Source organism: Cavia porcellus, unplaced genomic scaffold, assembly GCF_034190915.1.
Source record: "Cavia porcellus strain 051 isolate PalLab524CR breed Dunkin Hartley unplaced genomic scaffold, mCavPor4.1 scaffold_18, whole genome shotgun sequence".
Lineage (NCBI taxonomy): Eukaryota > Metazoa > Chordata > Mammalia > Rodentia > Caviidae > Cavia > Cavia porcellus.
Window position 1 is genome coordinate 10,527,388 of NW_026947501.1, and position 15,527 is coordinate 10,542,914.

Genomic DNA, 15,527 nt, shown 5'->3' on the forward strand with positions numbered 1-15,527 from the left:
GGAGGCTGAGGCAGAAGGATCATTGCAAATTCGAGACGAGCCTAGGCTACAAAGTGAACTCAAGGCTAGCCTGAACTGCATAGAAACACCCTGTCTTAAGAAAGAAAATTACACATTCTCTTGTCAAAAACATTTACGATCTCTCAGTTACCCATTTTGTATTTAAAACCTTTCCTCAGATAAACAAGATCCTATATAATATTGCCCCCAAATTAACTGTCTAAGTTTATTTCAATAACTTTGTATTTGTGCTAGCCAAACGAGTCTTCCTAACCATACCCACACTTCTCCTTCCTCCGTATTTGAACACTGACATCCATTAAATCACAAGTGAGTAACTTATTCCAAGTCACATAGCTAGGTAATGACAAAGCAAAACAATTTTAACTGTCACTAGAGTCAGATACCTTATTTCCTTATTACCTACAGTAAAATGAACACAATCACCCAACTACTTGTGACATCATTAAAAAAACAACTGTTTCCAAATGACCTGTCCTTACTGTTGAGACACTTGCTAAACTAAATTCAAAACTATTAAGTTTAGACTGCTTCAGCTCAACATATGTTAAATGCTAATTATTTCTATTACATAAGTATTGCTTCAAAATTAAAGTTAACTACAGAAATTTGACTTTTAGTATACTTTTTAAAAAAGTATGAGTGGAATACCAGTTTATGCAATTTACTGATAATTCAAAATAATTACTGATAACTCAAAAATCAGTGTGATATCACAATCTCACCAATGTCCATACACTCAAATACTAAGTATGTTCTTTGACATAGTCACTTCAAAAACGTTTACTCTACCATGCTTAAGGCCCTATGTTCAATCCACAGTATCACCACCAAAACAAAACAAAAAATGCAAAACACAGTGGCAACTACACAAAGAATGGCTTCTGACTATGAGTGACTGTATCAAGCTATTTCTTACAATGTAGATAACTATAAATATGGGCAAAATATGTTTGGACACTGGATAAACAGCACAGGAGAGTCCCCAAAAAGGGAAAGCCTGAAGGTACTTTCTAGTTTATAGCCCAAAGCAGAGGAGCCCAAGAGTCTTACTCTTGACTGAACTAAGGACACCTGCAAGATTATCTGGAATCTGCAAGGCAGGATAATACACAGTGGAAAGCCTCACAGAGATGGAGCTCCAGATTTAAACAGGGGTTCCCTAAAGTACACTCAACATTTTGCTGCACATGCACAGCGTATAAATGTAGAAGATTCAGCAAAGTGTAGCTGAGAAACCTGCAGCAGATTTTTGAACTAAATGAATATTTTAAAAGACAATGCTGGAAGACTTGAACTAAAAAAATAGAGAAATTTCATCAAATATCCCAAATACACAACTGAGACCCAGAATGAGCATGCTTTTTTCTTTATTAGGAAATGTCTGCAGTACATAACAGTTACATCTATCATTACACAACTCCATTTTTTCATCCTCTTCCCTCCCTCCTCCTTCCAACTCTGTCCCCTTCCCAACTGCAAACTCTGTTTCCATTCTTTTCCCTTCCATTATCTTCCCCGTCTCCTTTCTTTCTCTCCCTTCACCACCTCCTGCAACCTCTTGTTCCTCTTCCCACTTGGAAATATCTTCCTACTTCCTATTATCTATCTTTTATTTTGTTCCGTGTGGTATTAAAGTTTGTGTGTCTGATTTATTGCCCTTAATACTATGGTCTCAAGGTACATCCATTTCTCTACAAATGCTAGAAAGGGCACATTTTAAAAGCAAGACTACTAATCTAGTAAAAACACAGCACAATACGCAGCTAATTATACTTGATGAAAGACTAAGTGCATTTATTGGAGAGTCAAATAAAACAAGGCCTCTAGTAGCCTTCTTACCATATCATAGCACAAAGACTGAAAGGAAATGAAAACTACCTTAACCTGCAGACAACAGCACTGTGTAGTTAAACAACTCTATTTATACAGCTTAATAAAGCCAACAATGAACACAGCCAGTATGCAGGACAAGTACAAAAGCAACACACAAAACTCAAACTGTGTTTCCATGCAAATGACTAACAGAGAGAGAATGAAAATGTTAAAAGATCACTGATAACAGTAACAAAAAAATTAACCACAAATTTTAACAAAAGATGTATAAAACTTCGAGCCTGTACAAAGCACTGCAGAGGCAAATTAAACATCTAAGTAGAGAGAGCCTTATCCATGTTCATGGACTGAAGGATTCAATGTAGAATTTCAAGAAGTGGTTCTCTGAACTTCAACTTCATGTCTCTGTCTGCATAGTAGGACTAGAGAGTGACTCAGTGGCACTATTCTTCTCAAAGATGTCAGTACAGTAAACAGGCCTGGGAAAGCAGAAGTGGTGTCTTCCTTGTGAGCAAATAGCAGGCATGCTTGCTATATAGTAACAAAAGATTCAGTTCTACTTATCTCAAAAACCCTCTCCGGTAATAAAACCCACTGCAGGAGACAGGCAAGGTGGCACACACCTGTGATTTCAGCTCGCTCGGAGACTAAGGCTAGAGAATCACGAATTCAAGCCCAATCTGAGCAATTTAGCAAAACACGGTCTCTAAGTTAAAAATGAAACAAAACAAAAGGCTAGGGGGCCCAGAGTTCAATCACAAGTACTATAAAGAGAGGGGAGGGGAGGGAGAGCAAGAGCAGACGTTACTTTGGTGTTCTCTGTGTTGCTCAATGGGAAAAGAATCTCAGGAAATCAGAAAAGATGTGATTTTCCAGCTACTGTAATCGCTACAATTCAGCTTTTCATCTCCAACCCAAAGCCAGTATCTACTATACTATGGCAGCCTAACTTCACAGCTTTCAAAGACGGTAAAACCTCGAAGATATGTATTCTCCCACAGCAACTTACAAATTCATTTAAATCCAAATTAAATACTAGGAGTGAACAAGCAGATTTAAAATTTATACAAAAAGGTCCAGTGATATAGCTTAGCGGCACAGCACCTGCCAGGCAAGCGGAACATCCTGAATTCGATCCTGATACAAAAAATAAATAAATAAATAAATGAAAGAAAACAAAAAGATCATGAACTTACGAGAGACAGACAAACTGAGAAAGATCAAACTTTAGTCACACAAGTAGATTTTTGGGCTTAACAGTAATTGAAACAGTCTGTTCCTGGCATAGAGATAAACAAGTAGATCAACAAAAACAAAACAGGTATAAATAGACACTTTTTATATGATCAACTGGTTTTTGATAAAGATACCTAAACAATATAACAGGAGAAAAAAATACTTCCAAGAAAATTCTGCTAGCATAATTTGAAGAAAACATGAAAAATTAACAGGCAAGCTAGACTAGCAATACATTCATAACAAATCTAAGAAAGGTTTGAATAAAAAATGTGCACATCAGTATGAAATGTACAACTCAATTTGAGAATGAGCAAATTGCTTGAATACTTAATAAAATATACATATAATCAAGACATGTAAAAGTCCTCTAATTCATTAGATCTGAATTAAAACCATATGTACTACATCCCTATTAAAATGGCTAAAATTAAGAAGAGTAGTAATATCAAACATTGAAAATGCAGAGTCGTAAGAATTTTCAAACAAGGGGCTGGGGATTTAGCTCAGTGGCATAAGTACCTGCCTTGTAAGCAGGCAGTCATGAGTTCGATCCCCGGTACCAATAAAAATGAAAAAAAGACAAAAAAAAGAATTTTCAAACACTGTTCATGGAAGTGAAATCATTTCGGAAAATAGTTTGACAATTTCTTAAAAAGTTAAATTTGTACTTATTTGATGATTCAGCAATTCAATTCTTAGGTATTTACTCAAGAGAAATAAAAACTTATGTAAAAAGAGATATATATAAGAATGTTCATTGTAAGAAAGTGCTCTAAAGAATATAACTGCATACATTTTTAAGTGTATAAGATAGATAACCATGTTACTGAGTTTTGTTGGATCACTGAACAAAACTGTTTGCAGTCTCACTGTTTGAAAGTCCACTTTATATGCTTTAATTTTGTAACTTGTTAAGATAGCAATATGTAATCTATTAACTAGTGATTTCTTACTGTTTATGTTTTCTGAAATTCTGTATAACTTGTACACTTTTTCTATTTTTTTCTCCTTAAATTAAAAAAAAAAAAAGAATGTTCATTGTGTTCTTTTGCTCATAATAGCCAAAAACTAAAAGAAACACAATATCTAGCAAGAAGTGAGTGGATCATTAAACTGTCTGTAGTACATTCATATCATGGAATACCACTCAGGAGTAAAAGAAACAAATCATTTATAACTGCAGTGTCACTGATAAACCTTAAAAGTATTCCATTTGAACCAAGAAGCCAGATACAAGAGTATTACTGTTTCACATAATACTTTACAAAACACAAAACTAATCTATGGCAAACAGAAGCAGAGATTGTTCAGGATGATACTGGGGTGAGCTGGGGTGGGATGCACAGCACACAAAATAAATTCAAGAACTGACCATTAAGGACTCAAGAGAACTTTCTGGCATAATGAAAAAAATACTATGTGTTGACAGTTAAATAACCAAATGCATTTGTTGTAACATGAAACTATTATTGGGATTTTGGGGGGTACCAAGATAGAACTCACAACCCAGCACTTACCAGGCAGCTGTATCCCCAACCCTTAAACTGTATCTTTAAAGCATTAAAATGAAAAAAAGGTATATGAGCATTCTTCACAAATAGGAGAGAAAGTGCTAATGAGGAAGAGCTCTCAGATAAAGGACATAAAACGAATGTACTGCTAACGTCAGGGCTCTTGAATTCTGATTATTCTTATCACACACACACTCACCTATGTATGCATACACATACACACACAGTGGTGGCTCAATCTCCACCACTGCAGAAACACAAAACTATGTATTGTATTCACTAAGAAGAAAATGTAAGCATTGGCTGGATAGCTGATATTAATTATTGAAAAATCTTGGAAAGATAACTAAGGGCATTGTGGTTATATTTTAAAAAGCAGTATACAAGACACATGATGAAGTATTTATGGGGTGTGGGATTGGTAGGACTGGGTGTTGACTGACAGTTGTTAGGGCTGTGATGGCTAAGTAAAGTTTGGTAATATTACAAAATTTATACTTGATTTTCACCTCAGTTTCCTAAAATCTTGGATTCTCCCAACAAATAGTAAGTGTCTTTGGCATGTTAATGAGATGGCTGAGAGTCCCAAGGTAAGGTTCAGGATGGAAGCTGGTTTTGGAAGGACAAAGACACAATGATGAGTGGGTTGGAACTTCTAGTCCTACTGTGCCCTAACTTTCGAGGAGGGGCTGATGCTTAAATTGATTACCAAAGCCTAAACACACAACCAAGTATGTCAACATAATGAAGCCCCCATAACAAAAGGACTGGGCCTGGGGAGCTTCTGCACAGCTGAAGGCATGGCAGCTCCTGAAGACAGCAGGAAGCTCTTGCCCCTTTCCAAGGCTTCGGTTTACACACTCTCTTTCTTTGGCTGTTTATAGGTAGCCTTAATAATACTGTTTATAATAAATGGGTAAACATGTTCCCCTGAATTTTATGAGTTGCTCTAGCAGATTAACTGAAGTCAAGAAGGGAGTCCTAAGAAACCTAATTTATAGGCTGGTGAGGCAGAAGTTCTAGAGAACCAGACTGGTGGGACTAAGCTGGTGGTAGAGACCTGTGGGGTCTGATGCTATCTCCAGATAGTGTCACAATTGAACTCATGCAGGTTTCATCTATTGTCTTCCTTTGTTGACATTTTGCATAATAAAAAGTAAAGAAAAAATTAACCATCTTACAAACTAAAATTCTATTGTACTGAAGCCATTAGAGTTTTACCTACAACTTTTACAGCAGACTATTAAAATAAATGTTCTTTCAATGTTAACTTTAACAATGGTCCTTGAAACATTTCATTAACAAAAAATTGGCAGGTTAATGTACCTAGGTCACTGCTGGCAAACCTTCTAGAGACTGAGTGTCCAAACTGAAACCCAAAACCCATTTATTTATCATAGATTGCCAACACTGCAATTAAACCTCAATACTAAGATTTCCGTTTAGAAAAAACAACTGCTATCCAACGTTTGGCTGCTGCAGCCACCTGGCCCCCATACTGACAGGAGAGGGTCTGCCTGCCCACTGCGGCACACGTGCCACACAGTCGCCACCACTGACCTGGGACCTTCTTCCAAAGTAATGAGTTACACTCCTTAGCCTTTAAGCAGATCTGTGTGTCGTACATTCCATAAAATCACGTAATAGAATACTTTATTTTTATTCTGCTTTTCATACTTCATGCAAAACAAAAGTATCCAACAAAGTTTTTGTCAAGTTCTGTGTAAAGATTCAAGTATCAAACTCTGACAGAATGATTTTTTTCCTTCCCTGCATGGGATATAACACTGACCTTCAATCTTCAACAAAAAGGCCCTCCTACAAATGTAGCTGTTTACAAGTTTACAAGTTGTTTGTAAGTTAACAAAACTTAAGCTATTATTAATAAATTTAAAAGAAATTGCTTTGTTTTTTGCCCATTTCATATTGTTATCTGTGTACTTTTGACATTTCTGATGTGTAAAATTGGTGTCCTATAGGAGTTCAATAGTAAATAAAATGATACTGATGAGTTTGGACCGAAAAGTTCTAAAGACTATGAAATGTATTCATGATAGGCTTAAGCATCTTTTATAACTGTTAGGGGAAAAAAAATGCCAGAATTAACAAAGTTAATTCCTCTTATTTTCTGACATCAAAAACACCGGTAGCTTTAAAAAATGCTTTAGTTCAGCTCCATCTAGGGCCATCTGAACAATGAAATAAATGAAGTGAGTAATAGTTCCCAGCCCTCCCAACTTACAAATCAGACCATAGAGTTGTAGGGCTGCAATTCTGCGGGCAGTTTACAAATATGTAATTATGTGATTGCTCTTTTTTTTCCCTATGTAATTGTTTTTAAAACCACAAGCTTTCTCTGGTTTTAAGAATAAAAAAAGTACGATGTGTCACTTGTGTGTGTTCCCTTAATCTGCTATTGTCCCTCTTGTAAGTAAAACCCTCTACTTATCTTTTTTTGTCCCTGCAATCAGCCCAATGACTATAAAAAGAGAAAAAAAAGGTGTGTATTAACTTTCTTAACCAATACTGAACATATGTCATGGACCACCAATATAACAAATTTCCAAGTCTTTGTAAAACTTTATAAACCTCATCTATAGTAATAAGCCCATGAAGAGTACAAACCATTAAAAAAAAAAAACCCCTATTTTTAAAACTTAATATGTCAAGTAAAAATTTCAGAGATTAGTTCTTTAAAAATCCAGTATTTGGCAGCCATAGCTCTTACTACAGGAATAGAGAATTTTTTTCCTTTTTCAACACACAAAAAATTTTTAAATAAAAAAAAGACTTACCTTTCTTTTCTAGTGAATAATCAATTGAAAAGGGAGGGCCAAAGAGCTAAATAACCCACTACTTCAAATACTTCATACTAAGCAGGCTAGGCTAATGTTTACATTTAAAGGCCTAGATTTCACAAGAGTAGAAACCAAATTTCTGAATATTACATTTGTTAATGTCATATGTTTGTAGAAAAGCATGTAATACATTGAAGTGTGGTGGCACACTTACAATTCTAGCTATTCAAAGGCAGCTGAGGCAAGAGGAACACAAGCTGGAAGCCAGCTTGACCAACTTAGTAAGACCTCGTCTCAAATTTAAAAATAAAAATGGCCAAAGGCATAACTCAGAAGGGTAAATGCTTATCTAGCATGCGTAAGCCCTAGGTTCAATCTTCTGTACCACCAAAAATAATCATCTGTATATAGTTTCACATATATATAAAAAATCTCCCTGTATGTTCACCTATCTATGAATCTATGTGTAATACCAACACCATCAATGCTTCTACCAACCAGGGATACGAACCATGCCTTGGTCTAGTGTGTCCATGTAATACATGCTATCTGCCCATTAGTTACTCAGTGGCCTTCTTGGTTATCAGATAAGCTGTGCAATATTACCAGTGTGTAAGTCCTAACTTTTTTTCTTCTTTTTTCGTGTTTTTGAGATAAGATTTCACAATGCAGTTCAGGCTGGCCTTGAACTCACCTTGTATCCCAGATTGGTGATCCTCCTGCCTCAGCCTCCTGAGTTCTCAGATCCAGGCATGCTCTCCCCATGTCTGGCAAATCCTACTAACGCTTTTTTTTTTTTTGGTGCCAGGGCTCGAACTCACGACTTCACATTTGCCAAGCAGGCATTTATGCCACTGAGTTAAACCCTCGGCCCTGAGTCCTACTAACTGTTAATGAACTGCTTATTTCTGGAATTTTTCATTTTTCATTTAATATTTCTGATCACAAGCAACTAAAACCACAGAACATGAACCCATGAATAATGGGGGATGACTGCGTAGTACGTTCATGAATTATATGCAATTCTACTGCTGATGTGTAAAAGCAGTGGAAAAATGAAGACTTATCCATACACTATTTCTAGTCAGAAACCTAACAAACTACTAACAAAGATTAGATTTACAGAATACAACGTGGGGATTCTCTCAACAAGTAGAAAAGACATTTCTATCACAATTCTATTGCCTTTTGCAAATTTTTACCTCATATATGTAAATAAATGATTTAACTTATAAAACTAGGGCTCTCTATGGACAGAAAATAATACAGTAAATTCAGATTAGCACAAAATATGAAGATCAGAACTGTGGCTTAGGTGTGTGTCTTTCAAGGGTTTAAGTATAAAAGCTTGGCACTGTGACAATGGGAAATTGTGGGGCCTTTAAGAGAACAGTAGAAAATGACTAAGTCAGTTGAAGGCACCACCTTCAGGAGGGATTAAGGCAGCTCTCACAGGACTGCAAGTTAGTTTTCATTTAAGGATTGCTGTAGAAGAGCAAAACTGGCCTCCCCCCATTCCTAGCTTCCTATCTCACCATGATTTTTCCTGCTTTTATGTGCTCCTGCCATTGTAACACCACCCAACATGGAACCCTCGTAAGAGCCAACCATGTTAGTGCTATTACTTTGAACCTCTGGAACTATGACCTAAATAAAGCTTTCTTTACAAATTATCTAGCCTCAGTATTTATTTTGTTATAATAACTGGAAACAATTAGCATTCACCTGGAACATCCTATTCATCAAACAAACAACTGCTGCCTACCACATCTAAAGGTACTATATTCAGTAACAGAGATATGTCACATAATCCTTCTCCTCAGACAGTGAATGCATGGTATGGTGGAGGACAGAAATGAGTAAACATTCTATTACCATATAGAATAGAACAGACTAGAATAGAATAAAATAGAGTAGAGTAGAATAGAATAGGTTAGACTAGACTGTTATGGGAATAAGGAAAGCAGCTGAAAAATTAATAATCGTGCTGACATGGTGGCATACACCTGTGATCCTACCACCTGGGAGGCTAAGGCAGGAGGATCACCGTGAATTCAAGGCCAGCCTGGGCTGCACAGAAAGTTTAAGGCAGCCTAGACTAAACATTAGGTTTGTCTCAAAAAAAAAAAAAAACAAAAAAAAAAACTAATAATCATCTTTGTCTCATATGTAAAACCCAAAATATAAATAAACCAGAGTAAAATAAAAAGATAAATAGGAAATAGGGAGACAGACCTTTTGCAAAAGGGAAAGAGACCAAGAGATGGGGGAAAGAGATGAAAAAAAGAATTAAGATGTATTATTTATCCCACAATGAATTACGTACCGCAAACATGTACTACAAACATGTTCTATGGGGGGAGCACTGTTGGTAATCAAAATTTTTAAAATTTAAAAATAATCATCCGAAGGGACAAGGAATAAAACAGAATAGAAAGAAAAAATGAAAACAAAGCTTTTGTTAATAAGGAAGGGAAAAAGGGTTGAAGAGAGGGGAAAGGAATGGGGAAAAAAGGAAGCAAGATACGCCAGTACAGGCACAAATGCCAGCAGCTTAAATGTGAAATTCTCAATTCCTTTGGAGGTTAAAGAGTCTAATCAGAAATTTCAGAGAAGAATCAAGAAATAACATCCAGGACTTGGAGATGTCTTCAGTGGTAAGGAGCATGCTTAGCATGTGTGAGGAGCTGGGGCTCTGGGTTCAATCCCCAGCATGAGAGAGAGAAGGGGGGAGAAGAGGAAGAGGAAGAGGAGGAGGAGGAGGAGGAGGGAAACAGAAGGGAAGAAAAAGGAGGAAGGGGAGGAGGGAAGGCTATCATTTGTCATGGGCTAGCAAAGTACCTTTAAAATGTACCATTTAAATTGAAGGCTTTAGGGCTGGGGATCTAGCTCAGTGGCATCAGTGCCTGCCTGCCAAGTGCAAGGCTGTGAGTTCAATTCCCAGTACCAAAACAAAAAAAACTAAATCGAAGGCTTTGAATAGTTTCAAATAAATTGTTTTTAGGTATATTATAAAATTATATGCTGAAAAGGTTAATAATATAATATGCCCATCTTTAGAAATATTTTATATAAATATGAGACTGTTATCTGAAGGGACAAGGAAATGTTTTATACAAAGATGATACTACATTATACTACAGTATGTAACATTTACTACAATAAACTTGCAGTAGGTATAGCACTAAAATGCCATGTTTTCTAAGTGTCATTCCATTTATTTACTAAAGGTTCCACCTGTATTCATTACCTCATTTTAAGACAGAAGGCATTTACAAATTACTATAGTTTACAGAGTGTACTAGGAACCAATCTGAAACATAATTCATCTTGTTCGTAAAGGAACATACCACTTACTTTTAATTTTTTACTAATCAGAAAATTACAAATGATTTAACAAAAAAATTATTCAGAATGTATACATTCGTAGCTATTCCGTGCCATTCTTTTCCAGATAAAAGTGAAAGGCAGGAAGATGGACAAGGCAGGAGACGAGACGCTTTTCTCTGAAGAAATCCACTCCAGAGACTGACACATCATTGTCAAGAGCCTGATAAATCATTGTTTACTTGGACTTTACATTAAGAATTCGTGCTTAAAGCCAAGTGTGCTGGCTCACACCTATAATCCCAGCTCTGAGAGGATCACTTTGAGTTCAAGGCCAGCCTGGGCTACATAGCAAGCTAAAAGGCCACCTAAACTGCATCACAAGACCTGGTCTCAAAAAAACAAACAAACAAAAGAACTAGCGCTTAAGGTTTACGCTGCGTAACTCAAAAGCTTGTAAAATTTCTAGCAAGTGCTATGTCAAATTAAATGATCATATAATACTCTCATAAAAGACTGATCTTTAAGCATAAAGCCATATCCTATATACTTAAAAGTAATATTCACTGACTCAAATTTCTGTGGTAATTAACAACTTGCGAGATTCTCCAATTTTCATTTAATAAACCCCTTCCCCTTGTACAGTATTTACAACCATGGCCTCCAAGTCCTAACAACTCTTTCTTCACAAGGCTTCTTTGTAACTTAACTATGAAAACAGAGCTTCCCAAGCAATTAAAGCAATTCTGCTTCTTACAGTCTCTTATTTTCCCTCCTTTACTCTTTCACTAAATAAACCAATAATACATTAGTTCAGACCCTGCTCACCTCAACCATGTCAACGATTTTCTATCACTGTTTTCAGGACGCACTACCTCAGCTCAATAATCTTCAGTGGATTCTCAATGGCTGGGTCAGTCAATTAGGGAAAAAATGAAAAACGATGAAGTAACAATACTTTAGAAATAATTACCATAAAGTATTTTGTTTTGTTTTGTTTAGAACATAAATTTGCCAAAAGCAGAGAACTCTGATGACAGAGAATGGATTAAAGCAGGATGATAAAATCCAAGTTTGGCACCCAATACCCTTCAGCATCCAGACCTGCCACATGTTTTCAGCCTTCACATCTGTTCAGAACACGTTCACGCAGCGCAAAGTCAATCTACTGACAATGTTTACACTTATCTCAAGTCATTTCTATTTAGAGATTCCTTTGCATATTCTCAAAGACTAGACAGTTAATTAAGAACTGTTTGAACTGAAAGGACATTTTTTTCCATGAAAAATGACCATCAAGTGAGAGGCACCAGGCTCACGTCAGCCTGACTGCACTGCAGTGGAGATGTTCCACACACAAAAGCAAACTGTGGAGGTGGAACTCAGCAAGCATGGAAAGCTAAGCCAACTAGAAACCAGTGTAAGCGGCAGTGTTCAGCGGCAGGTGTCGGGAGCCGTAAGCCCTCTTCTGGTTGATCTGTTTCCAGCTGCGCTACACATTTGTCACCTCCTTTGTCTGTACTCACAGCAGTCTTCTCAGTCCATCTCAATTTTCAGAACTTGTCGTTCAACTCCAAAATTACAATATTAAGGAGTATATTTCTACAGTAAATATATTTTTAAAGCCAAACATTATTTTACCATGGCTTATGACCCCATATGGTCTGCCTGTAGCCCAGCTCTCCACTATCATCCAGCAACTCTCAAAAGTTTTTCTCAGTAGTCTTACTAGGTCCAATACTCACTTAACAAGCACATTCCAGCATTGGGGCTTTTGCCCTAGTTGTAGCCTGAAGACTTTCTTTGTGTCACCCACTTAAAAAGGAGCCCACACACTCAAGTTATTCTCTATGCCATTATGTTTACTTATCATGTAACACTGTTACTGTAATTTTTTATTTAGGTGATAATTATCTCCCAATGCAAAGAGCATATGTGTCACTACTGTTACACTAAAAGCCTGGAACAATGCCTGAATCTTAGCAGCAAATTAATAAAGACTTCAATTAACAAGCAAATTTCTGTGAATTAAGAAATCTAGATGTACTGGAATGGTTTAACTATCCATGAGCATAATCACTGTTCCTGCATTTATAAAAAGAATTGAAGTTTCCAAATAAGCATAAATACAAAATTACACAAATTTGAATAGGCAATATTCTCTCTCCTTTGTCTCCTAAATCTAATATTCCAGGTCAGTATTACAAAATAATGTTGTCTTACTGAATCCCGAACGTGCAAACAGAACTCTTCTCTTTGTTCGCATGAAGGAATATAACATGGCAAGCTGGTATGCTTTTGCCAATCTTTACAAAAACACCTATTTAAATATTTATTCATAACTTTTTGCCTTTTCACACAAAAAGGAAGCCTTATACTACTCATATTCTAATGTCTTTAGAAATTATTGTTCTCAGTAACGTCCTGGAGCACATCAATATAATATTATTCAGAAGCATCACACCTGGCCCCCATTGTAGACGTGTGAATTGGAAAAAAAAAAAAAAAAAATCAGGTGATCTCAGACTGACACCCTTTTCTAAAGAAATGAGCCACCTCCAAAATACCACAAGCCCATAAAGATTTCTCAGCAGTTAAATGACTTGATTCTACATCATTATAAAGAATTGTCTTTTAGAGGCACACGAAGTCCCAAAGCATTGAGCTTCGGGAGCAACGAGCATCTAAAATGATGCATCCTCAATCTGTAACAAACTTGATTTTTTTCCTTTCCACAATAATTTCCCAAAATGAAAAGGTCAATAAAACTACATTCCTAAAAGTAAAAATGCTGTGATAATATACAATCAAGTATTTATATAAGTGAAAAGATCTGGAAGCTATTTTTCAGATCATTAAAAAATGTAATCACTCAATGGGAAAAGTAGTATTTCTAATCAAAATTTGAAAACATCTGTCTCAAAATATTTCATTGTGGCAAATTTACCACAAATTCAATTAGCTAATTTTTCCGAAGGAATCCACAGACTTTCTCTTTTTTAAGAATGTCAACCATTTTGCCTTTTCTCTGACATACAATTACGACGCAGTAAGAGGTCCACAATGACATTTGGCAAATTCTTCTCACCCTGCAGCTGAGACCCTGGCAGAACTGTGCCCCTGCGGAACACAATGCCCAGATCCTGTTTCCTGGCTGGGTTTAGATGGTGGAGAGCTGCCACATTACAACCGGCTGAGCTGGGCGGTGGCAGGACTTCGCCAGAAGTCTCTCCTTCCCGTTCTCCTCCTGTACCACGCCACTGGAGGCGCTCTGCCTTCACCGCAGTTGGGTCAGTGTGGACGCTCTCCAACCGGCCAGCTCCCCACCAGCGCAAGAGGGGGAGGGATGAAATGCAAGGGCCCCCAAGCCGGGTAGTGTGGAGAGCAGCTCTGGGACTGTGTGTGCGCACCCAGTGCCTAAGCGAAACAGCACCCTTTCCTTACCAGCATACAGACTAGCTAACAAAAGCCTCTGCTAAATATTTTAGATTAGGGTGCCACTGCCTTTCCATCCGCTCCTCGAGGCCAAGCCAGCCCTAAGAATCTGCAACCTTAGTTCCTCACTACACGGCCAGCTCCCACTAGGGATGGTGCCTAACTTCAGCGACGCAATAGAGCAGGGACCAGAGCAAAGAAATGGAGCGGTATGGGGTACACGTGCTCCCCGAAACCAAGACAGACAAAAAAACAAGCCCGGGCTTCGGCGGCCGCCCCACCCTTCTCTCCGCGCGCCGCCCGCCACGGGGGGCGCCGTCGCCAGACGCCCGCAGACAAAGTCCCCGGGGCGGACAGGAGGCCCTGCACACAAAAGGGGGGCGCGGCACTCACCCACGGAGCCCGAGGAGCCTCGGCGCTTGGGCGCGGCCGGGGTGGAGGGGGGCGCGGCGGGCGGCGCGGCGGGCGGCGTCCACGCGGGCTCGGTCTGGGGGCTCACGCTGGCGGGGGGCGGCGGGGGCGGCCGCGCAGGGGGCTCGTCGTCGTCGTCGTCGTCTTCGTCCTCGGAGAGCCGGGAGGGCGACACTGCGGCAGCCGCCGGCAGGGATGGCGCGGGCGCGGCCGACAACGCGGGGCTCGGGTCCCACGCCGGCGGCCTTTCCGGGGCGGAAAGGGGAGCGGCCGGCAGGGGTCCCCGAGGCGCAGGGGGCACGAAGTCACTTCCCAAGTCCAGCAGAGGCGCGGCGGCCGCGGGGGCGGGCGGCACCGGGGCCGCAGACATTCCCGCCGCAGGCTTCCTCTCCAGCACCTCCAGCTCCTCCAGGTCCTCGTCTTCGTCCTCGTCCTCCTCTTCCTCCTCTTCCTCCTCGTCGTCTGGATCCCTCACGAACTGATACTTGAAGGCGGGCTGCGGCCGAGGCGCGCTGTCCGCGGACGAGGACACCAGAGGCGACTGGTCCAGGTCCTCCATGGCGGGTCGGGATGATGCTGCAGCTGCCGCCGCCGCCGAGGCCGCTTCTCCTCAGAGCCGCGGGCAGTGGGGGCTGGGGAGGACAGACAGGGCCCGGCCGAGCGAGCTGCAGGACCTGCGGTGGCGACGGCTCCCGGAACAATGAGACTGCGCCTCCTGCCTCCTCGCCTGTGATGCGCCACCCGCCCCGTCCCCAGCTGCAGCCGCCGCCGCCCAGACAAGCGGGGAAGGGAGGCCAAGATACTCTCCGCCCAGTTTGGCTTGACTCACCTCCCCGGCGGGGGAGGGCAGGAGGGCGAAAACCAATCGGTGGGGGGATAGAGAAAATGGGCAGCTAGCCAGCCCAACGGCAAGGCAAAGAGATGGAGGTGGGAGGGGCTTATTGCACTT

The 15,527-nt window shown here is 39.7% G+C and overlaps 1 protein-coding gene across 3 annotated transcripts in view; it reads right to left on the reverse strand.

Moving 5' to 3' along the window:
* Positions 1-15,326, reverse strand: part of Rtn4 (reticulon 4) — a 58,262-nt gene extending 42,936 nt beyond the window's left edge. For all 3 annotated transcript variants that reach the window (XM_063229398.1, XM_063229397.1, XM_023564114.2), the window contains exon 1: positions 14,561-15,326. In XM_063229398.1, coding sequence (XP_063085468.1) covers positions 14,561-15,137 — 577 coding nt within the window. In that variant the 5' untranslated portion in view covers positions 15,138-15,326. The remainder of the gene's footprint in view (positions 1-14,560) is intronic.
* Between the last annotated feature and the right edge of the window lie 201 nt (positions 15,327-15,527).